The following is a 25,882-nucleotide window of genomic DNA, read 5'->3' as shown; positions in this document are numbered from 1 at the left end:
TTACCTCGCCCACCTTGTCTCTCTAATATCCTGGGACCAACGTGGCTACAACAACACGGATGTTCTAGGCTTCAGAGTGACAACACAAAGTGACAATCCTGGAATCTTCTTATGTAGATAAAGTAATGGCTCTATGAATCAAAATCCAATACAATTTGGAAACCTGGCTAAGGAAGTAACCAAACTACCATACAGAATGCCACCTCTCCTGGGAAGAGGGTGTGTGCTCATTGGCTAAATTCAGTGGAATGATTGTCAGACATACCAGTGACCTCAACAATTTAAACACACATCTGTCTGCTGCTAAATAGTGCACACAGGTTTGTCTGGGGAGACTGCACCTGCTGTGCTGTGGGTGTACCAGGATGTCCTAACAGGCTATACATTTAATTGGAATGTTAATAGACAATAGCAGCATAGTGGGTGCAGCATAGGATCAGCAGTGCAAGGGTTTCTTTTTGTATGTCTATAATATTCAGCGCTGAAGGGAGGAGCTGCAAACCTTCCTATCACACTCAAGTTAATTCATTTGGCATTTCCCAATAGTGTCTCAGTCAAATTTAAAGTAATCCCTGCCCAACGGTGAGAGGAGGGGGAGAAAAATCATATACAGAAACTTGACAAGTCATTTTCTAAGGTCAGCAGCCTGTCCTTAGGACCTGAAGTGTGTCTGGTTTCTTACTCCCTGTACTTCCAAAGGAGCTTTTATCATCTTGAAATGTGGATACCCACATCAACTGAAGAAAGTGCAGTTCAGAAATCTGAGATGTAATATAGCTGCTTGACTCTTATCACTGACCAGAGTTCATAGGATATGAAAGTGGCATCCTCTCTAAGCCAGAGAGCTGAACTTTTGAAATGTATTTAGGAAACTGTTACAGTGACAGATGAAACTATGCTCCATTATGTACCTGGTTTATACACTGTCTGTACACAATATTCAAAGTAGAGGGAAAGAATTGTGGTATCTAAGATACTGCCATGTGGTAAGAGTTTCTAAATGCTGACTTTTTACTGATGAGCATTGTGTATGTCTGCAATATGTATGATTTTGAAATATACTTCAGAAATATATAGGACAATGAGTACAGTCAAAAAAGTTTTCACATAATTATTGCTGCTACTTCCTTTTTATTTTTTTTAGGATAGTGAAAGAAAAGGATTTATGAATAAACTCTATGCCATCCAGGAGGTGTGTGTCAGTGTCCAGAATGTCCTTGATGAAGTGGCTTCCTTTGGAGAAAGGATAAAGAAGTGAGTGCTGACACATTGGTGCTGGATTGCTCTCTGATGGTGCTCACATTTTTTCCCTCCATACAAGCTGCAAGATGTTACATTCTTTTGGCGAGGACGACAGTTTTGGATGATATATTGCTAAATCTCATCATTATTTACTTTGCTTTATGCTGGCCCTTGGATGCATGAAAGTCCTGTCATTTTAATTCTGGAATTTAGAAATATATGAATTGGAAAAGAATCAGAACTGTGGCTTTGAAGTAAGAAATAAGACTGTCTTTCAGATGAGAGACATAACACTCTTTTTAACCCAGACATTTTTAAAAAATCAATACAAAGTAATGATAAAAGAAATAAGCAGACCTAAATAAGGATTTCAGAGATTTTAAAGATACACATGTATTCTATTACTAGGAAGGTTTTATTTAGATCAGGTTACCTTGAAAACAATTTCTCATCCTATTTTATGTGTAATTTATAGTCTTTGTGCATAAAATATATGACTTACCAACATACTTAACCACTGCTTATTTTTTAAGATTTAAAACGATACAGCATATGTATAGATTGTTTTTGAAAACAAAATTATGCAGTGTTTGCCTTTGATTGATGCTGGCCCATTACAGGAAGTTTGGTATGTGTTTGACATGTTAAATGAATGAGTAATTTAATGTTTATTATTTGAGACGAGAAACATTCCATAAAGATTCTCTCAACTAAAAGACAGGACTAAATTCAACCTGGATTCTGCCAACATAAAGTCAGGTACATGTCCCCCTAAGATGGAATGTTTGGTGCAAAGCATTCACAACCTCCTTTCTGCTATATCAGTGCAGCCAAAAAGGTAGGGAGCTGCACTGATTCAGAGCATCCCCTCAACAGCCTCTACCAGCAGGGTTCCTGTGATACACTCAATGGACTCTAAAGCTGAGTGACAGTGAAAGCATTGTTTTCCTGCCTCATTTTCAATACTGTCCAGGGTCCAGACTTCACACATCTCTGTACTAGATTTGGTGAATCTGGCCTACGTGATCATTTATATTCCATGCTTATGAGATTGCAATATGTGCACAGTGATATAGCCACAAAAGAAATACTCCCAGTGGAAGCGAATCAGAAGAAAATGGCATATTGGTAAGTGGCCAGTCCACAGGACATATGAGGCTTATCATGCTCTCAAATGCTGCTTTCCTTCACCTCTTAATAGGCTAGTAGAAAGTGTTTTAGAATCAAGATGTTTTAGGTTTAGGGTGGTGTTGGTGACCTGTGATAAACAGGTCAGACTAGGTGATCTGATGGTCCCTTCTGGCCTTAAACTCTGTGACAATGGTGTTACAGAAAGTTGTAGTCTATGAATTTCAGAACAAAGGCTTTAAAAGGAAAACCTGAGAGCTCTTCCAGTGGGAGTATGTGTGTAAAATAGTGCATTATACAACTTTAAACCAGGCCAGACGCACACCAGCAGAGGTAAGCACAGACACTTTATATTGTGCAAGTTCTAAAAACAAGCCTCCTTTTGAAAGAAACCTTTCATTAAAAGGCTGCACAGGGAAGTCATCTTGATTATTTTGTTAAATTGTGCATTTTGGAATTAGATATTTTTGCTCCATTGTATAAGAAAGCAACATAACTTGCTAAACAAGTGAGATTAATGACACTTACTATAAATCTTTGTAATTTGTTCCTAAAAATGTAAAAGGAAAATTGTACTGAATACAGTGCTAACACAGCACATACGGAGGTTTGCTAAGTGAGGAGCCAGTGTTCCCACACATGGGGTGTCTGTGATCCATAGCACCCAAGGCGAGTCACAAGAATGCGAGCAGACCCTCAACCTTCTGTTCCCCCCAAATACATGCAGAAGAAGGGAAAAGAGCAGGTGTCCCCCAAGATTTAGGGAGTGATCCTACAGCAATTGACACTTACATAATGTTCACTCTGGAGACATGTCAAAATTGCTGGGGAGGAAAAAGACAAACACAACCAAAAGAAGCCCGAGATCATTATGAAAAATTATAGCTAGCAACTCAGACAATAGTAATTATTTAACCACAGAAGCCAGAATCATTTAGCCAAAATGATCCGGATACATATCTATTAATAATAATTTAAAGGGACACTGTCAACCTTTTTAGAGCCAAAAGCATACTTTTCTTATGGGAAGACAAAAGCCAGGGAGCATCCTTGGAGTGGTAGTGATTTTTATATAACAATCCCTTTTAACCAAACTCCATTTAACAAAAGCTCCCCTGGGATTTTTTAAAATCAGCCATCTGGCCTTCATCTCTTCACTGCACTTCAGGGTGGGAGACCCACAACATAGCTGTTTCCAGACTCAGGCTCTACAAAACTGGCTGCTCAGCAGATCTTTATTACACTTTGAGATCTGGGACACACACACGTAGGGGTTTTTTAATCTGAAGGTTTGATGTGACAAGCCATTTCCCTGAAACTTCCGTTGGAGCCCAATCCCTCTGTTTTTCCTTTGTCTTTGAATGAATAATGCCCGTCCCATTTTTTTGAGATTGGTACAGCTTGTTTCCTTATTGTAATTTCCTTTCTCTTTGACCACTCCCTTCTTTTGTTTTTCCCTTTCCTTTGCTGCCCTGCTTCTGTCTTTTTTCCTTCCCTTTCCTCCCTATATTGTCCCTCACCTTCAGCAAAACCCATCGTACATACCTTTCCCTAACCCACTAACATTAGTGTGAAAAGGTTGCCTACCTTGCACGTAGGCACACTTTTCACTCAGTCCTCCCCCACTGTGATTGAACGATCACTGACAGGAAGTTAAACAGAGAAAGACGTGCCCTCTGATCAGCTTTTAATTTCTTTCTCTGGCCATGTATTTCAGACAGAGCACAGGGGAGAATCAAATCAGACTACCCAAGCAGCACTGTATAATACTCTCATTCCAGTTAAGAGTGGAGGGATGCCTTGGACTCTGTTTGAGCAAGTGAACAGAGGGCAGGGATCTGGGGCTAAAATAGGGGAAAGTATTGGAACTCCTAAGGCCATAAGCATTGGTTTTCAGCTTGCATACAGGCACTTATAGGTGCCATCCTGCGTGGGATAAAGAGTCTAAGCCCCAGTTTCATCTTCTCAGGGGGTGGGATCAAACCCGAGATCTCCAAAATATTTAGCATCCATGCATTCATATGCAGTTTCAGTCCTCTCACTGCTGAGTACTGATTGGTCCATTTACAGAGTTGTAGTCTGCCCGCCCATTGTTTGTTCTCTTATTAGTTCTGTGAAGTGATCAGACTTCTGACTTATGTTAATTTTTCATTCAGTACATTCAACTGGACTGTCCCATTCTTAAGCTGGCTGGCAATTGTTGCCCTCTGTGTGTTCACAGTCATCCTGTATTTCATTCCACTGAGATACATTGTCCTTGTCTGGGGTAAGTAAAGCCTTTTTTTAACTGTCTGTGCCACTTAGAACAAACTGTTTTTTAAGGGATGAGTTATACTGTCAGTAGTTTTCAGTATTTATGGTCATGAAGCTATTCCATGATGGAAACAGACAGGCTAGTTAAAAATCACAACTGTGTAAAGATTTAGGCCCACCTGCAAAATGCATTTTTCTTGTCTGGCATTCTAGACTTCATCATACTATAAACATGTAGCCATGAGGATTCTTCATATATCAAAGTGTAGCTTTGTCTAGATATTACTCTGATTTATTTTCACCACTTATACACGAACAGGGGCATTTCAATCTATATAGTGCATTTAGGACAATATGTTTTTGCTGCAGCACTTTATCTTGTGTAAGTGTATGTAAACACAGTGCTTAGACACCTGCTTAAAGGGTCACCTTTAGACTAACAAAAACATATATGCTATTTTACTGGTGGATAATGAACAAAAGTGGGTTGGCTTTTTTTTGTTTGTTTTTGGTTTTTTTAGGAGACAGCTTAACCTCTCATATATGCTTGTGTATTTTATTTATACTGATTTAGAAAAGCTACTGTACAGTATACTAGTTATAAAGATTGTTCAATGTTTTCGATCATATATTTTTAACACACCCCCACCTCTGTAGAGGCTGTACCTGCATTCTGTAACTACACACCCTGTACAGAGAAAATTCTCATGTAAGTCTATGGGAGTGACTAGCTTTTCTTTTCTGGAAAAACTCATGTCTTGGAGAATTAAATGTTCAGACTCCATGGACAACATATAAAATCACTAAAATGACTTCAAATAGTTAGTTTTCTTATATTTAAATCAGGATTAGGAAACTTGAAGCAAACTGGGTGGAGGCAGAATATTTTGAGTCCTTACACATAAATGAAATGACACCAAAATTGATTATACAGTTCAGAAAACTTGTATTTGATGAGCTATGAACACAGAAGAAACAGGGAGCAGTTAAGAAGTTTTAGGGAAAAAATCTATACAAATGAAAGAGGCAGGTATGAGGTGTTTTATGTTCAAGGATTTCATCTTACTACTTACTTTTCTACCGCTAAGCTTCTCTTGCTATGAGGCACAGTCTTTTAGTTTGTTTCCAAAATTGCATTTTCCCCCACATAGACCAAGAGCATTTGTGACAGAAGTTTAAACTGTTGACTAAGTCCAGAAAACTGTTCTTGAAATGGAGCCCAGCAAACACACACACATTTTCACTTTATTTGGAGTTTCTACCCTCATTGATGTATATTCAACTCCTCTTCTCATTCATTTTTTCTGCATTTAAAAGCAAATGCTTATTTTTATTTGGTTTTAGTGAAAGACAGGTTGTCACCTCCAGGAAAGTAGTTTCTGAGCTGCTTTGCAAATTCATATGGCCATGCTGCTGTTTAGTGAGGCAACTCTTCTCCTTAAGAAATTTCCTCCATGCAATGTCAGATAGGATCTGCATTGCTACATTTTTCTCTTTTGCACCCACAGAAGACTTTTTCTCCTAGACTCTTCATTCCAAAGGATTCTTTGCTCTTTCCTCTGAATAAACTAAGAATTCTCAAACTTGTCCAGTGTCTCTTCTGGACCACCTGCAATCTAATTCTGTTAAGAAGCACCTGATTCCATGTGGTCTGCCAGCTCTTCCTTACCAACAGATGGTCCAAGATCAGTTTGAGAAGGTCTGTGATAGACACTTGATTTCTCAGTGCCTCCAGGCTGAATTGGGTCCCCTCAAATGGATGTGTCTGGGTCTCAGATTCCCTATTCACCAATTTTAGTAAGGGCTGGAATTTCAAAACGTACACCAATTACCAAATTCACCCCCTCAGGGTGCAACTTTCTCCTCTCCTCATGTGCTGCACTGCAGGGCAGTTGTGTAGAATTGTGGATTCACTCTGTCGAAGGCCAGTGGTGTTACCACTGCTGCTCTGCTATACACATTCTGCCAAGGGCATGAAGCTTTATAACCTGGCTAGAGTTTCATAGATGATCTACCAGCAAAGGCTGCCTGAATGAGAAACTGAATCAGCTTATGTCCAGCTAGCTTGGTCCCAAAACCGACGGAGCAGGCCCAGTTCATTTTGAGTGCTGTCCCAGCTTGCTCTGGCTGATGTGGGATTCTGGGAGGCTTGTGCCATTGTGGGCCCTGCTTTGGACATATTTGTTTCCACAGCCTACAAACTAGGCCTTGCCAGGCTATTACCCAGGGAGCCCTCCGGGATGCTTCAGACCCAGTGTCTAATATGCAATAGCAATTGTAATTTAGAAATGCTGTTTTAGCTTAGACTTGGTAAGATGGGCGTGGTGCCTTTGAACTTTGGTTGCTGATTTGAATAACCCAGTACAGCTTTTCTTTTTGTGGAAAAATAAATTATCAAACCTTCCATTCTAATAATATTCCTAAGTCAAAATATATATTAAAAAAACTCACAACAAAACTGTGACAGGAGCTTGAATCTGACAGTATAGCCTGAGAGTTCTGAAGCAGAGGAGTAAAGATCATTACTTTGATTTACTGTAAAGTGCCAGAAAGTAAAAACAAAACAGTTGCCACTAGAGCTGACCAGGAAATCAAATTTCCATTCTTCAGTAATGGAAGAGTTTTCAGAAAATTTGTCCCAATCGGGCCAAAGAGTCTAAATTTTTTGTGAACTGAAGTTCTGCAATATTTAATTTCAGAAATACCAAAACACATTTCTGGAGTGAAATATGCTCCCCAGGACCCTTGGTGGTTTCTGACTGAAACTGACATGCAGTTTTGTAATCAGAAGCTGCTAGGGCTTCCAGGATACCCAGCTCCATGACAGTCCCTGAATGTTCAGAGTTGAGGGTGCCATGGAGCCTGCCAGCCCCAGCAACATATTGCATATTTCAGAAACATCATGTTTTAGTGTTTCTGGGATGAAATATTGTGGGATGTCAGGACTCCCCAGCTCTCTGGGCAGCTTGCTCCCCAGACTCCAGAAGTTGGGCAGCCAGCTGGTCCAAGAGTCTCATATCATGGCAGAGCTTCCCTGGAGCTGTCAACTCCGGAAGCACTGGGGTTCCAACTCTAAGACAATTCTTCAGGCCAGCTGCCAGGGAGCTGGGCAGGCAAGCTGGCAGGAAACCAAGCAGGTTTTTCACTGAAATGTGCCTAGCAGGCAGGTTTTGAAACATGACTAGCAAGGTAGGGTTTCATCGGAACCCTTCTCAAAATCTACATGTTACCACAAAATGTTTTGCTTTTGACAAATTGGCATTTTCTAACAGAAAAATGTTCCATCTGAAAACTTCCAATCACCTTTAGGTGTTACTGCCAAGATGAAAATTAAAGGAGGGGATAATGGGGGGGGGGGGGGGGAATACTCCATGAGCACATTTAGAGACTGATACCATGTCTACACTACAAAGTTTCGTCAGTGCAAGTTGCATCGGGAAACAGTCGTTGACTTTTGTATATCACTTGGGTACTTGCGCGCTTGGGTGCTTTCGTTGGTGCTACACATACCCAACATAAGTGTTGCGTCAGTGTAAAATCTGGCACACCCTGGGTAGGTATCCCAGTGTGCCCTGTGCCACTGCCCAGCCCACTGTCTTTTGGGACATTTTTGCGGTGCTTTATGGGATATCAGGGATTTGCTTAGTCATTTCTGGGACCGAGAGGTCAAGTTACCACCATGCTGCTTTCTCCATTCTGAAATAATTCCCACATCCTATAATCTTCACACCATTTAAAAAAATCTCCACAGCCCCATGCACTGCATTTTTGTCTCTGCCATCTCTCTGGCAGAAGCATGGATCCGTCACAGCTCAGCACCATTCTCATGAGAGTTGCTAATAGAAGATGCACGATTCGCCTGTATTTGCAGAACCTGAACCAGTACTACTACAACCAAGATTGTGATGAGGAAGATGAAGAGATGTTCAAGCACAATAACTAGATACTCATGGGGATGATGAAAAAAATGCCAGGTTGCTGCTGGTGATTGCGGAGCCGTTCCACATGGTGGATCACTGCTTATGGGCTTGAGAAACGAGGGCTGATTAATAGGATCTCATTGTAATGCAGGTTTGGGATGATTAGCAGTGGCTTCAGAACTCTTGGATGTGACAGGCCACACTCCAGTATCTGTGTGCTGAGCTTGTCCCAGACCTCCAGTACTGGGACATCAAAATGAGATATACTAACAGTGGAGAAGCAAGTGGCAATCATGATGTGGAAACTTGCAACGCCAGATTGCTGTCCATTAGCTGACAATCAGTTTGGAGTTGGAAAATCCACAGTGGAGGCAGTTGTCATCAAGTGTGTAAGGCCACTAAGCATCTCCTGCTACACAGGACTGTGATGCTGGGTAATGTACAGGAAATAGTGGATGGATTTGCAGCAATCGGGTTGTCAGATTATACTGGGGTGATACACAACATGCATATCTCTATTCTGGCACTAATCCACCTTGTCACTGTGTACATCAACAGAAAGGGATACTCTTCCATGGTTACGCAAGTGCTAGTGGATCACCAGGAGCACTTAATTGATAGCAACATGATACTCTCATCTTTAAGAACACAGGACTTCTCAAAAAGCTGCAAGCAGGAACGTACTTCCATGACCACTGGATTACCATTGGTGATGTTGAAATGCTAACAGTGATTCTGGGGGACCCGGCCCACCCATTACTACCCTGGCTCTTGAAGCTGTACACTGGCTACCTGAACAGCACCAAAAAAAGATTCAGCTACTAGCTCAGCAGGTAAAGACCCTTGAATGTGCTTTTGGTAGATAGAAAGGGTGCTGGTGCTGTTTATTCACTAGCTAGGATCTCAGCAAGGCCAACATCTCCTTCATTATAGCTGGTTATTGTGTATTACATAATATCTGTGAGGATGAAGGGGACTGGGTGTCTGCTGAATTTGAACAACCAGACACATGGGCTAATAGAAGAGCCAACTGGAGATATATGGCTAAAGGAGGCATTAAAGAAAGACTCTTTTAACAGTCAACCACAATCATGTTCTCTGATGGTTTTATGAAAGTGACTGTCGTGTGTACGAAGATTAAATACCAGTGGGTGTTTGCTTCCTGCTGTGAATTCTGTAATGCTTGGTGTAAACTAATAAAGATACCGAGTTTCCAAAAAAAGAACTTTGTGTGCAAAGAAACAGACAACAAAATTAAAGAGCCAACAAACAAAGTTAAGTCTTCTACCAACACTGTAAAAGGGTGAACCATACTTGAAAACGCCAAGAAAAAAGGAAGTAAAGCGTGATCATTAATATTCATATATGTAAAACCTACTACAGTATAGTAGGTTGTGGCTACACATGCACCGTGTGGTTTTCACAGTTCTGTATATGTATAGCTATGATTCTTCTTCTTGTCCCGCCCGTGTGCAGTGATAGAGATAAGGATGTAGAGTAGGCTGCCATCTGGTATGTTGGGGGATGTAGGGAGCTGCGACTGTGGAGTTCTCCAATAACTGGAAAGGCTGTTGAGTCCAGGATCTTGGGCATGTAGGTCAATACTGCTCTGCAACATCTGAGTTTGTTGCCTGAGCAAATTCATGATGTCCTGGTGCGCTTCCCGATGCACCTCTCTGTCTTTTTCCCTCTCCTGAAGCAACTGCTCTCTCCATTCTCAGTCTTTCATGGTCATATGGCTCCTCCCAAGCCCTATGTTCACAGACTTGAGGCAGTAGAAGATGGGAGGGAGTCAGAGAGCAAGTCCTTCTGAATCCTATTCTTTCTCCTCCTGATCAGGGTCAGACATTCAGGGGCATCTTCAAACAGATCCTGCCTCACAGTATGGTCCTTGCCACATCTCCTCCCCACCTCCTTTCTTGTGGAGGAAAGACCTCAATATTGATGCAAAAATTACATTAATAAAATTATTTTGACTTAATTTCTTAAGTCATTACAAACTTGTTTGCACCTTTATTGAATATTAAGATATAGCTTTAAGAAGGTTATAGTCAGGATGTTTGGAAATACATTTGGCTAGTTATGTTAGGAAATGTTAAAGCTAATCAAAGAAATTCCAGGTTTCTGTTTTTATTTCCCATGGACAAGCAAATATCAAGAAATAAAGCATGTAAACATTGATGTTTTAGGAAGAAACATGATTCTGAAAGGAATGTAGGGTGTTATCAGAGCAATAAGTTTAGGTAAAGTGGGCTCTACCAACCCCCACACTCTTGCAAGAAAACCTGCTTGTGTTCTTAAACACTTTAGAGAAAAACATGTTTAGTTGGAGATGTTTTAAACTTTTATTTATTTCTTAAATGTTGAAATGACAAACACCTCTGTGAAATGCAGACTTCCAAATACGTTAGCTAAATGAAAACTTCCTAATATAGCTCCTGATGTCATTGCTGTGTAAATGTTAAAATGCCTTATGGACCAACATGGAATCTAATGACCTTGCTCAACTAGTGTGAGAAGCCATTTAAGTATAGGATATTCACATTAATGGGAAATTAATTTCTGGCACTGCACAAGCAAACCCTCAACCAACTCTGGAATAGAAGAATCAAATCTCCAAAGTCGTCAACACTTAATTATTGAAGCTCAAGACTATTTGAATTATTTAATTTAAAAAAAACTGTTTTAAGAACAGAACTTTTGTATAAAAACAGGAATGTTTTGGACTATTGGAAAAAGATTAAAAGAGAAAACTAAAAAAATATCTTAGAAAATGGACTGAACAAAAAGAAAATTTTAATTTTAAAAGATATCTGGATCTTTCCATCCCCAAGAACAAAGGCAGTTAAAGAAATGCTGCATATTCATTAAACAGACTGCATATTCAAGAGCTGAAAGTGTCACCTAAGCCAACCCTGAAAGGATGACAGCAATCAACTTTAATCTAAAAATTTTAAATCTAAAAACCTCAAAAGGGTGTGTTTTTCTATAATTTCTTGAAAATAGGAAGGAGACGGGTGTAAAAACTCTGAAGTGAGCCCCTCACACATGCATACAGCCCCGTGCCCCTACCCCTGCCCCTGGCTACTCTTCTTAGACAGCAAGCACCTCACAACCCATCCTATCCATCCAGCAAGCTGCCACAGACAGATAGGAAAAACACAGAAGACTCAAGAAGAAACCAAGGAAACCTCCCCAAAACGTCAACCTGGTTTGGTGAGAGAAAGTTAACTAAGACACTGCCAAGACCCTTGTAATGATTTTATTGGGCTATTATAATGCTTTTGTAACTTAAAATATTAACTTTCTCCTGTTAATCATCAGACGGTTAAACCATGTCTTCCTGGACAGGAGATGCGCTAAACATTGGCAAACAGAAATAGTGGATTTTAATTGGATTTAGGATTCTTAATATTGATTAATTGGCCTGAAATGGCTTCTACTAGGTAACTAATTTAAATATTTTCTTCAATTTCATAGGATTAGTTAAGATTGCTTACTTTCTCCAATTATAAACTGTCTGGTTATTTAAGCTTAAGCTGTTTATGTAGAGGCAACAATAGTTTGTTTCAGTATCTAATACGATGCTAAACTGCATTCACAATAATTCTAGGCAACATTATACTTTGGTCTTAACTTACTAAGAGAAGAGCACCCCCTGGACTGGTTCACTCTCCAGGGTGTAATCTCTTTTAAAGCTCTCCACAGAGAGAGAGACAGACAAGAGATTGTAATGGAAGTCACCAGTGATTTACTTGTTGTTTTCTTTTCCTTTATTTAATAATAAAATTATTAATAATTATGATTATTTTTCTTTGCCTTAATCGTGGTGTCCCCTAAAGTATGTAAAAGACCCCCCATGACTAAATAGTAGGAGCCACATCCTTGGGTTGGCAGCCAGAGAAAAATTAGTAAGAGTTGGCCTACTGCTTCGTGTTTCTCTCAGCTAAATAGTTTTAGTAATTTTTAAAATAAAATTACGTTGTGTCCAACAATTTAAAATTACCCCTTTCCAGTCCACATCTGCCCCCCCATCACTGTTCACAGCCGGGATCTCCTCCTCAGGCTCCAGCAAAGCATTCACAGTGCTCTGTAGAGTGTCGGTAGAGTCACCACCAAGTATGGCATGGTTTGTTGTAAAACGGCAGGTCTGGGGACACCACCAGATTTATTGTTGCCCTCCCTTGCCTTCTGATATCCCAGGCAAAGTTCCTTTGCTGTCAGGTAGGTGTCACTACTGTTCATCCCTCTCAGGCCCCTGTTTCAGCATCCCCTGTGCAGTCTGCACATAGCTGTCAATATTTCTGTGGCTGTTCCATAGATGTGCTTGCACAGCCTCTTCTCCCCACACAAGTAGATCCAGAACGTCTTGCCTGCTCTCAGCAGGAGTGCTTCTAGTGCCTCTGGAGCTGGCAAGGTCTGATGCACACAAAAAAGGTGAGCTGATAGGTGTGTTCCTCAAGGGGGAGGCAGTTAGGAAAAGGAATTTTTAAAGGAGGGGTGAGGAGGTGGTGGGCAGCTTTGGGTCTCTGTGACCTCTTGGCTGTGGAGTTTGTGACCAGAGAGGCCACTGTTGCAGGAATAGGGGCACCTTGGGACAGCTACAGGAGAGCAGTTAGAGTTGACATAGGAAATGCAGTGTTTACAGTCGCACTGTCACCCTAAGTAGGTCAACTGTGTCACTTGGGGAGATGGTGTCATTGTGTCACTGTAATGGTGTGCATATGTTGGCAGGAGACAAATTTTGGTGTAGACACATGCCACAACTAGGTTGATTCAAGTCAACATACGGTGCCCTAACTTTGTAGTATAGACCAGGCCTGAGTATACAGTGCACTAAGTTACTGCTAAAAATCAGCCTATGAAATGTATCTTAAAATCTTTGTCAGAAGTTTGCCAAAAATGTTTTTTTAATAACTGATGATATAAAAACTCCAGAGATTTTAATAATGTTTGAACTATCACTTTTCCAGGCATCAATAAATTTACAAAGAAACTTCGCAGTCCATATGCAATTGATAACAATGAGCTACTTGACTTCCTTTCCAGAGTTCCCTCAGATGTACAAGTGGTGTGTATATATTTTTTTAATTCTCATATGGTTGTCAATTTAACATTAGATTAATAATTCTATGGCTTTGTTTTTTATAATTTTAAAAACTGTATTATTTTGTTTTGACTTTATATTCTCTGGCTCATAGAAATTGAAACTCAAACAGGCTGGTGAGTCTTCTGCACTTTTTCCAGTTAGGGAATTAGTTTTTGCCTTGGATGTATCTTTAGGGAGCCTCAGGGGCAATCAGAAAAAGAAAAGAAAAAGAAGGTTTGGGAAATGGTAGTGGGTGACCGAGTTGCTATTAACTAACTTGCAGGGACTGTTGTAAATATCGCTGGAGTAATGTAGTGCTGGGGTTTGTTGCAGGAAGTGCTGCTGCCTGAAGCCATCAGCCCCTGAAGAGAGGAAATAGGGATATCACATAATGAAAGGAAATTCAATAGTGCAGTCAATGGCAGGCTGTTTTGCTCAGTATCTTGGGGTAGCACTGTGAATTTGGGTGGTTGTTGCCACCTATTTTTCTAAGGTGAAAATTGTTTTATTTACTATAGGGGATGAGGTTGCCCTTTTAAAAAAATGTGTTATGAAGTTCATGCACTTATATTGTGGTGTGGGATCTTACATGAACTGTTAAGTGTTACAGCATGTTGTTCTCATAAATCACTAGGTAGATCAAGAGGATAGGCTTTAACATTTTCAGATGCTGGGTTAAATTCATACTTGGTGTTGCACTTGCATACATTATACCGGAATCTGCCCCTCTACATGGTGTGGGCTTTGCATTACTGGAGAATGTATTAAATAACAGATTGTAAGGAATTTGTATTGATCTCTTTCAACTGGATACTGTTTTATTTTCAATGTAATATTTTGTGAGGAAAACAAAAAGACTTCACGAAATCAATACCCTATTTTATTTCCTGGCAGGATTTTCCTAATTCTGATTTTTCTTCTTACTCCAGATCTATCATTCTATTGTTTTTGCAGCCCAGCTGCAGATCCCATACAGTTTGAAGCAGAATAGCACTTTTTTCCCCCAAGGAAAAAAAAAATCTCTTATTCGTTTGGTGCTCTTTTTTTCTGCTGGTGAGTGGCCACCTGACCAGTTTCTTTCTGAACGTTGTGTTTAAACAGGTGCACTACCAAGAACTGAAACAAGATCCCAGTCACAGCCCAAATAAGAGGAAGAGAAACAATCCTGGCTAGCCAGCTTCATCTCCTGAGGAGTCTAGCATCTGCTGAGGGAAGATAAAAGGAAAAGCCCAAAGCCTAGGCAGCATTTCCTTTCTCTAAGCTTTTTGTTTATTTTGCCTTTTTATCACAGTGGAGAGAATTTGTAAATATTGTACAAAGGCATTTATCATTCAAAATGTATTTAGCATTGTACAGAAAAATTTGATGAAGCCTTCAAATATGGGTTATACTGTGGGGAAAGCCTGTGATTCATAACACAACACAATAAAAATACCTAATGTAAAATAAGTGGTAGATATGTAATATCTTTTGATAGTAGAAGGCACATAAAACTAAATTAAATATTCAAGTCATGCTGATTAAATCTGCAAAAATATAAATTTAAATCTGATTTGAAAATGTAAGTGCAGTTTTATTTGAACGTTAATATTTTTATCCAATAAGTTTCCATTACAGTTTTTTATTTTTTATAAATTTAAACGGAAATACAATGTAATGGAACCTACTGCATTTAAGTTTTATCAAAGCTTTAGACACTCTTGTTAACTTCTCATGCAGTGTATTCAGACTGACTTGGTGTATTTCTCATTAGCTTACAAGTAGCCCAAGTGAAAGTCTCTTACTAGAGCTCCATTAATTGAAGAGATTCCTGCCTTTTTTATCATTCCATCATGAGACTTTAAAATACATACATATATCTAAAAATACTGCCAGGTTTGTAACTGACTACATCTCTTTTTATATGTACCAATAATATTAATTTGTACTAACTAGTTTAGTGAATGAAATACATAGTAAAGAAAATACTATCAAACTAAATCCATATTGCTTCAGGTGTCAGGTTATGAACACCATTTGTGCACATAAAGACTTTTAATACTAAACTGTTACAGAAAATGTTTTTGCTTTCTAATTACAAAGTCATATTAAAATGCTTTATGGCATATTATATTACCTGTTACTGGTGTGACATACAGTGTAAGGGAAAAATGCAGTGGTAAAAGTGATATACCAGTTTTATTTCTTTATTTAATAAAGTAATCAGTCCTCCTGATACAGACATCCCCCACTGCCTGAAAGTCTATTTTGTAAATTAAATGGCATGCACACAAAAATGATTTACATTTCAAATGTTTTAATAGCCATTGTATAAATAATACATAGAGATATATTCTCATATCTCTGCATGAAGAGTTCTACACCTAAAGTAACTCCCCACAAAGGAGTGTACTATCCACTACTAAGGGCCTACTTATTTGACTCTTAGTCAACACTCTTAGTAATGTCACATGGAATTTTGCCTGAGTAGGAACTAAAGGATTATGGCCATGAGAAATTCTCTGTGCCCTACTTTGTGGGGCAGCTGACTTGTGTTGTGATTGCTGGGAAAGTTGCATTGCACTACGTATTTGAAAAAGATATTTAGAAATAGCGCGTGCAGGGAAATGTATATATGTGTCTAGCTCTCATGAGCAATGCAGTTAATTATTTAATTTGGAAACTTATTTTTGTTGTAAAGATATGTTGCTAATTACTGCTTTTTATAATAGAGCTATTTTGATCTTTTCTGTTTGTATAACATGCCTGAAAGAATGCCACTCCTATTACCTTTCTGTGAAAAGCCTTTGGCCTAAATGTGCTCCAGTTAGATCATTATGTTATAGTGATCTATTTAAAATGCACCCATACCTATCCTGTCACTGTTGGTTGCTGAAGAACAATACACCATTAATGAACAACTCAACCTTACTAAAGCATCATTATTGTGGGACTCTTGTTTGAAATAACTTTAAATTTGATGAAGTGTAAAAATTTGTCCCCCATTGATGTATCCAGACTTTCTCTGCTGTACTGAAAGCCTTGTACTCTATCTTGTCCATCCGTTGTTGTGCAATTTCCTATACTGAATTTCTAATATTTAGTTCAATGGTAATGTCTACCTTATGAACAGTTACAGCATTGTCCAGCTACACTGGAAGGAGGACAGGAGATATGCTGTGGTTTAATGAGCTGCCAACTTTATTCTTAAATGTCTGGGCATACCTCACAAATGAAAGTGCAGGTAATTCCATAAACCTATAGGGAGGGGGCTTCTGTCACTCTCCTCCTTACATATTCTAGTCCCCTCACCATCCTCCCACCCCCTCAAATGTGGGTGGTGGTGGTGGTTGTTTTTGGGGGGGAGGAGGGGAAAGAGACTATGGACAATATTGGTTCCTGTCTGTACGAGTCATAGGAGCTCTAAACAGCCTGTTTCTGCTCCTTTAAATAATACCTCCTTAAAATGGATTGGTAAAGGATTTAATCTGATCACTCTGTCCCTTCCCTATGGAGTATCCACACGGGACAGCTTCCCCACATTTACATAAGGAGTTGTGACATCCTAGCCTAACTCCTCTTTCATGTTTGCCCCAGCTAAGACCCCTGAACCTGCTGTGGGGAAAGTGATAAACCCCCTCACCTTACTTTAGCCAATCTGATGCGCTGGGAGGGAGAACATAAGAATGGCCGTACTGGGTCAGACCAAAGGTCCATCTAGCCCAGTATCCTGTCTATCGACAGTGGCCAATGCCAGGTGCCCCAGAGGGAGTGAACCCAACAGGCAATGATCAAGTGATCTCTCTCCTGCCATCCATCTCCACCCTGTGACAAACAGAGGCTAGGGACACCCTTCCTTACCCATCCTGGCTAATAGCCATTAACGGACTTACCCTCCATGAATTTATCCAGTTCTCTTTTAAACGCTGTTATAGTCCTAGCCTTCACAACCTCCTCAGGCAAGGAGTTCCACAAGTTGACTGTGCGCTGTGTGAAGAACTTCCTTTTATTTGTTTTAAACCTGCTGCCCATTAATTTCATTTAGTGGCCCCTAGTTCTTGTATTATGGGAACAAGTAAATAACTTTCCCTTATTTACTTGCTCTACATCACTCATGATTTTATAAACCTCTATCATATCCCCCCTTAGTCTCCTCTTTTCCAAGCTGAAAAGCCCTAGCCTCTTTAATCTCTTCTCATATGGGACCCGTTCCAAACCCCTAATCATTTTAGTTGCCCTTCTCTGAACCTTTTCTAATGCCAGTATATCTTTTTTGAGATGAGGAGACCACATCTGTACGCAGTATTCAAGATGTGGGCGTACCATGGATTTATAGAAGGGCAATAAGATACTCTCCATCTTATTTTCTATCCCCTTTTTAATAATTCCTAACATCCTGTTTGCTTTTTTTGATCGCCGCTGCACACTGTGTGGACGTCTTCAGAGAACTATCCATGATGACTCCAAGATCTTTTTCCTGATTTGTTGTAGCTAAATTAGCCCCCATCATATTGTATGTATAGTTGGGGTTATTTCTTCCAATGTGCATTACTTTACATTTATCCACATTAAATTTCATTTGCCATTTTGTTGCCCAACCACTTAGTTTTGTGAGCTCTTTTTGAAGTTCTTCACAGTCTGCTTTTGGTCTTAACTATCTTGAGCAGTTTAGTATCATCTGCAAACTTTGCCACCTCACTTTTTACCCCTTTCCCATTTATGAATAGGATTGGTCCTAGGACTGACCCTTGGGGGACACCACTTGTTACCCCTCTCGATTCTGAGAATTTACCATTTATTCCTACCCTTTGTTCCCTGTCTTTTAACCAGTTCTCAATTCATGGAAGGACCTTCCCTCTTATCCCATGACAACTTAATTTACGTAAGAGCCTTTGGTGAGGAACCTTGTCAAAGGCTTTCTGGAAATCTAAGTACACTATAGCCACTGGATCCCCCTTGTCCACGTTCGTTGACCCCTTCAAAGAACTCTAATAGATTAATAAGACACGATTTCCCTTTACAGAAACTATGTTGACTTTTGCCCAACAATTTACGTTCTATGTGTCTGACAATTTTATTCTTTACTATTGTTTCACCTAATTTGTCCGGTACTGACATTAGACTTACTGGTCTCTAATTGCTGGGATCACCTCAAGCCCTTTTTAATTATTGGCGTTACATTAGCTATCTTCCAGTCACTGGGTACAGAAACCGATTTAAAGGACAGGTTACAAACTATAGTTAATAGTTCCGCAACTTCACATTTGAGTTCTTTCAGAACTCTTGGGTGAATGCCATCTGGTCCTGGTGACTTGTTACTGTTAAGTTTATCAATTAATTCCAAAATCTCCATTGCTACTACCGCAATGCCCACAGTGTATTCTGCCAATACCTGGTATTTCTCCACAGGTGGGAAGGTGGGTGCTGCTCCACCCAAAAGAGGGCTTTTGCTGCACTGGCATGGACTTGTATAGTCCCTCCCCTCTCTTCTGGTCAGCAGGAGGTGGGGAGGAATGGGTCAGCCTCCCCAGCTGACCTAGTTGGTAGCAGAAAGTCACTCCCTGGTTTACTAGCCCTTAAAGGGCATATACCTTTTCCAACAAGCTAGACAACAGCCCCCACTACTTAATGTATGGTGAGATCATTAAACAAGAAGAAGCTGTCAGTATTAGGTAGATCAGTATGTTCGATATTTGGCAGCATTTTTCTTTGGTAACCTGTACTCTTGTTTTCTCGTGAATTATATGCTGGAAGACGCATGGGCTGAAGCAGAATGAAAACTTCATTTTTTCAGTATACAGCAGTAAATTTTTCAAGATTAAAATCAAAAGTAGAGAGTTATCACTTAATATTTTTAATGCTTCACCCACCTACAGTGCATCTCATTGTGCAAATGAAATTTACATAAGCGACACTGATTAAAAATGCAACCTCGTTATATAGGATGGGCCTGCAGCAATTAAAGTCAGTGCTCCACCATGGTTTCTCACTGATTTGTCTATGGCTCCATTCTTGCTCTCTGAGGGATGTCTGTGGTATAGGGTGCCACTTTGGAGACTAGTGACTCATGTTAGTAGATTAATTCCAGAGGTAATTTATACAGCTGTTTAGATACTTAATGTGAAATTATCTCATGGCATTTCTGAGAAATGACATTTTTTGTATAGCAACATTTTACTACCTTTATAAAAGTTAATTTCTTGGTAATGTATACGTTCACAGAAAACCCCCACCGGGGTTAGTCTAAACCTTTTTCCCCCTCCTTTGTGGCAGAAATGAGAAGGTATAATCACTCATTTAGTACCTTTTCTGAGAAAGGGATGCTGCATTAGAACTTAGGTCAAACAGAGGGGTTTTCACAAAATAAATATGTAGGGTGGAGTGTGCTCTAGGAGCACATGTGGCAAGGGACTAGCAGTCAGGAGGACTTTATTCTTAGCTCAGGGGTGAGACTCAGGGCTTGTCTACATTACCCGCAGGATCAATGGGCAGCGATCGATCCATCGCGTCTAGTCTAGATGTGACAAATTGACTGCCGAGCGCTCTCCCATCAACTCCGGTACTCTATTGGAGTGAGAGGCGCAGGTGGAGTCGACGGGGGAGCGTCAGCTGTCGACTCACCGCAGTGAGTAGATTTAAGTTATTCATGTAGCTGAAGTTGCGTAACTTCCCCACCCTGGTGTAGACTAGACCTCAGTGACTCAGGCTGATAGTATCTTAGTTGTGCTATAAGTAGTTCTCACACTAGTGAGAAGCTTAACTGAAAAGTGCTACCCTGTACTTACTATAGAACAAGTAAGAGTTAAAATATTAATATAAGCACAGTAATTAAGAAGGTTGCATGTTATAACAATTTTTTTTACTATGCTATTAGGCAGTAAGACTGTGGCATGCAGTACTTTCAGGAGGAAGGGGGAAAGAGTTAAAACTACCAACAGCTATCCAATATGAAGATAATAGAAAATCACATTTCTTCTAAAACAGACAGCACAAAATAAGGGAGGGAGAAGAGACCCCCCCCTAAGAAAACAGCCACCACAGTACTTTACCCTTTCTACCATTTAACAAATCACAGAAAGCTAAGATAGCTCTAAAGATTTATATGGATTCTTTCCCAAGCAGCAATACGCTCTCTGGCTCTAAATCAGGGCCGCCCAGAGGATTCAGTGGGCCTGGGGAAAAGCAATTTTGGGGGCCCCTTCCATAAAAAAAGTTGCAATACTATAGAATACTATATTCTCGTGGGGGCCCCTGTGGGGCCTGGGGCAAATTGCCCCACTTGTCCCCCCCCCCCAGGCAGCCCTGCTCTAAATAGGTACACTAGCCTCCTAGTTCTCCTTAATCTATTCTGCTATGAGAGGCTATGTTTACAGGGGAAACAGACTTTTTCTCATTTCCCAGCATGCCACAGTCTTGGTAGGGTGATTTCCAGATTGCTTTGCAAGAAACAGCTGGTTGAAGCAGAGGCCACTCCCTTTTTAAAATGGTGATTGCTAGGTTCTAGGAAGAGGCCTTCTCTCCCATTCTTTCACCACAGATCAACTCCTCTGATCTGAAACTTTCCTTTTCCAGAGGCTTTGGAAAACAGGACTGCAATTACAGGTATGGGGGCAGTAGAAACATTTGGAACATTTTATATTAACTTCAGTTTAAGACAACTAAAGCATAAAAGAAACCAATCTTCAAATCCTTTACTAGGGAACTTTGCTCTCAGAAAGAACTCTGAGATACTTAGGTTATCAACGGGATAGATGTAAACATGGTATCTTTACAAAAAGCCACTATTATCTTTTCAAGAGCACTTAGAGAACTAGGTGGAAGATGACCAAGGTTGGGAGCATGAAGCAGTTAGTCAAGTGGCTGGGGGTAGAGCAAAAGGAGTGATGATGGGAAAGGAGAGAGGTGCAGGAACTAGAGCATGTAGGTCCTTAAAGGCAAAAAAAATAAAAATAAAAAATTAAGGAGCATGTAACACTGTTGCCAGCAGTCCTAAAGAATTTGAAAAGGACAAGGTCAGAGCATCAGGCAAGGTAGATTATTTTTGCAGCATGATTCACTGTAAATGCAATATATCCCTTAAATTCCCTGGATTTATTACTGTAATGTAAGTTTTACTTATAAATTAAGATTTTTTAGATCAATAAAATATTCATTTAAAAACTGACATGCACATTTCATGAACTGCTACGGTATTAATATCCAAAGAAGTAAGAATCTCTAATAGATACTTATTGCTCAGAGAGTGTGTGTCATACTTCTACAGAATTTCATTTTGGTGTGTAAGAATTTATTACCTAACGAATTAAGCCATAGCCATATTTTTAAATCAGTTAAATTAAATCTGGATATTTAATATAAAAATCCTAAAAAGACAAACTGAGCCCCAGTAAGTTGGTAAGTAAATATAAACATTATTTCCCAGATCAATTATAATTGGATTTTTTTGTTGTATTACGTCAAAAATGCTTTTTTATATTTGTCAGATTATTCAGTAGAAAAGCCTAAATAGTTTAGCCTCTACTGGTGTAGCAATAAGTAAACACAAATGTTTCTTTTAACATAAAAGATCAATAGAACACCAAGTCAAAACTCTGTTTCTCAGTCAAATTCCAAATAAATTAGAACAGGTTATTTACAGAAAGTCCACAAAATTATTTGCTTACTTTCTTTATCCTGCTGGGATGATTCAATAGTACAATTGTATCACTAGTGAGTAGCTTTTCATAATTTTATAGACTTTGCTCTTAAAAAATGCTTTTAGGCTGAAAGTTGATAAAGAAAAACTTTTAGGAGCAAAACAATCACTAAAAAACAAATAGGCAAACATCATTACTTCCAGTATGTAACTTTGTGATTGCATTTGGGTACAATGATCTGCATTGACCAGTGGCAAAGGAGGGACAGTCAGCTGGAAGTCTTATTAAATAAAGGGGAACCTTGAATATCAACATGATTAAGCTTCACAACTCTCAATTTAGAAAAGAAATTAAATGTCTTAAACAACTGTTTGTAACAGATTGTTCTGGACACTGCAGGAACACAGACAATACATCAGGATTTTGGTTTTAATTTATTAAAACACATCTGGGAAACTATTTGGCAATAACTCATTAGGTGCAGGTCATTTTTCCCCCCCGGTAATTTGCATCACCGGGGGAAGCTACTCGCAGCCCTCTTTTCCACACCTTTAACTTGATCTCAGTACTATTGCTGGGACCCCTTTTGTTCCTAAGATGTTTAAAAAGATATGAGGAATAGGGAGTGGTTCCTTGCTGTACCACATATTAGGAGCCTCAATCCCATCCCCCGCAACCTCTTCAAAGATGCATTCTTCTAATCTTGCTTCCAACTGTAGTTTGTCATGGAACCAGACCCCTAGTGAATGATGACTGGCACTGAGCACTTGCCAAGATGCAACAACACAATCTTTGCAACCTAACCTACTCAACAGGGGCTGGGCTGCTAAGGGGAAGTCAAGAAAATCACTTCTGTGCCTCAACCCCTCGTCCAAAACAAAGGCCTTTTCCTCTTTTCAGGGTGCCAATTAATCCTCCCCTTGGGTGCACAGGAGCCAATGGGCTTCCACTGCACCCTTCAATCCACCTAATCAACGAGGAAGTTCCCCTGCCCCAGCTTATTTCCTACTTCTCAAGCCCAGGAAGAAGATGGAAATCCTTAAAGGAGTCTCAGGTCATTCTTTCCCCCACTGCCCCATCTCTGAAAATAGGTCGGCTGGGGCATTTTTATTGTGAAGCTGAACTGAGGAAAGTGGCCACAAGCACATGCATGGTAATCTTTTAAGGATTGTTAGGATATATTTAAACAAGATCTGCTCCACCTCTGAGAATCTGACCACATACCCCTTGGTATTGTTAAAGGTAAAAAATACATTTTTCAAGGCGATTTTAGGTAAAAATGTTAGTTGCTACAGAAAAATGTATTAAAAACAACTGTGATGTCTGATTAGTAATAAAGCACTAATCGTTTGTTTAAAGGACAAGAATTTTAACTCCAATATGCTCCTGAAAGTGAATGTTGTTTACAAGAAAACAAACATGATTTACTGGAAAAAGGATGGAGCACATACTAAAGAAGTCACTGAAAGATCAGTGTCCTATTTTTATTTTCCCTTCATGACAAAAGCATACTCTCTTCTCCCCCATCCTGCAAACAGAACAAAAAAGCTTTGTCCCTACCTCCCTCTCCACCTACCATGCAATTTCTTTTCACCTCTTAACTGGCTGAACAAATCACTTTAACTGTTGACTTGAGATCCCCTCCAGTCTAGTTTCTGCCATTCCCCTCCACGGTTAGAGACTACTCTCATCAAGGGCTTTAAGTGTCCAGTTCCAAGGTTTCTGCTCCATCCTCCTCCTTGACCTTTTCACTGCTTCTACACAGATAACAACCTTTTTTAAAATCTTGCCCTTTCTCAGCTGCCACTTCTCCAACTTCTCTTGTCATTCCTTCAGCATCATTTTCAGTGAGTCCACTTCCTCTCCTCTCTATCCTTCGCCTTCTCCTAATCTCCTGGCAATCCTTTCTTCACACAGATTCAACTACTATCTTTAAACCAATACATCAGTTTTACCCTAACTCCTGGAGCTGTCTCCAGTCCAGTCCTACATTTTTTCCATGTGTCTCACCCTCCACTTAAACAGAGCTCCTTGTCTTTCCTTCAAGCCCTCCCCCACTTCCTCTTTTCTCTCATTCACCACTGCCATCCTCCCTCTCAATCATGCCTACATCCTGGACCCCATCTTCTTTCTAGATCCTGCATCTCTCAATCTCATAGAAATCTTCAACTTTGTCCTCCATAGTATCTTTAAGATTTGGCCTCTTCTTCTTGTCCACAGCACTGAAATTCTAGTTCAGGCCCTCATCTACCATCTTGACCTACAGAAACCCCTTCTCTGGGCTTCCTAACACAAGACAATCTAGCTATCCTGTGTAAACATACTTTCATATTACTGTAACTCTCATCTGCTTCCCCCATTTCTTCTAAATATTTACTATGCCCATTTGTTATGCTTAGTCTGAACATTAGGTTATAAACTCTTTAGAGAAAGATTGAACTCTGTTATTACAGCATTTAGCACTATGGGGCTCTGCTGGTGGCTAGGGATACTGGGTGCTATGGTCTTTTACATAATATCCCCCCTGTCCTTGGTAGACATTTCTCCTTCCATGCTGGTTAGGTACTTAGCTGCTCACTTTCACTGCTTAAGGTAGTTGTATTTAAACGGTGGGCACAGATTCTGAAGCATTTGGGAATCCTGCCACATGAAAGGTACTATAGAAATGAAAAATACTAGAACTCAAGATCTACCAGTAGCATTTGGAAATAAAGGGAAGAAACAATCTTTGGCAGGAGGTTGTGTAGGTGTTACTGTAGTATGTAAGCATTAAACTATGGGCTAGGTCATTTGGAGCTAAAGTGTACTGATTTACAGAATCTGGCTGCACTCCAGTGAAAGGGGAGGAACTTGTGCTTCTGAATGATTAGAATCAAATCATATATTTTGCATTTTATTTTGGAAGTGTTTAAGGACAAGGCCACAACAACAAAAACAGGAAAGCAGTGGTGTGTAAAGAGTGTTATGTTTCCAGTAAGCACTCATGTCACAGCAAGGACATTTGGGGATGGATATAAGAAGAGGGTTATTCTAATGAATTATGCAAAGCTGAAAACTAAATTTTCACACTGCAGTTTTCCTGTTCTTTTGCTAAATCCTGTTGTTTATATAATTATACACAGTGATTTGATTTTTGCAGTTTGGCCCCTTTCTCTAGAGGGCAACACAGAGGTTGTGTTTTGACCCTACTCTCTCCAAAACAATGACATTTAAAAATAAAATAGAATTTTAAATGATTAACATTTTTTAATTGATGCACAGTCAAATGTGAAAATATTCAAATTTAGGAATGCTATTTAGATTTTAATTCAACCAGAGGTAAATCAAAGAGAGGAAAAAAGAGTCTCAGTGGTGCAGCTTAAGTGTTCATACCAGCAGTCCAGCTAGAGAACTGGGTTTCAAATCTTACTGAGGACACAGATACTCAAGAGTTTCGGTGTCTGCTAGTCCTTAAAATCACAGACCCACCTTATAATCTGGCGCAACTGAAAGTAACCAGGATTAGAAGAGCAGGGTTAATGCAAATGAGGCTTTAGGTGCACTGTCATACCTGTGTGTGGAGGTTTGCATAGTATCTGCCCATGGTGCTCCTGGCTCAACCTGGTGCATTAATCCCTCGCTTTTCATTAGCACTA

General features: G+C 39.8%; 1 protein-coding gene across 3 annotated transcripts in view; it reads left to right on the top strand.

Moving 5' to 3' along the window:
* Positions 1 to 14,805, top strand: part of MCTP1 (multiple C2 and transmembrane domain containing 1) — a 497,445-nt gene extending 482,640 nt beyond the window's left edge. For all 3 annotated transcript variants that reach the window (XM_065406109.1, XM_065406107.1, XM_065406108.1), the window contains 4 exons: positions 1,145 to 1,254; positions 4,527 to 4,636; positions 13,517 to 13,614; positions 14,734 to 14,805. In XM_065406109.1, the coding sequence (XP_065262181.1) occupies positions 1,145 to 1,254; positions 4,527 to 4,636; positions 13,517 to 13,614; positions 14,734 to 14,805 (390 nt within the window). The remainder of the gene's footprint in view (positions 1 to 1,144; positions 1,255 to 4,526; positions 4,637 to 13,516; positions 13,615 to 14,733) is intronic.
* Positions 14,806 to 25,882: the final 11,077 nt, after the last annotated feature.

The sequence above is a fragment of the Emys orbicularis genome, chromosome 6, assembly GCF_028017835.1.
Source record: "Emys orbicularis isolate rEmyOrb1 chromosome 6, rEmyOrb1.hap1, whole genome shotgun sequence".
Classification (NCBI taxonomy): Eukaryota; Metazoa; Chordata; order Testudines; family Emydidae; genus Emys; species Emys orbicularis.
Note: the sequence above shows the minus strand (reverse complement) of the source record. Positions and strands in the feature narration are given on the sequence as shown.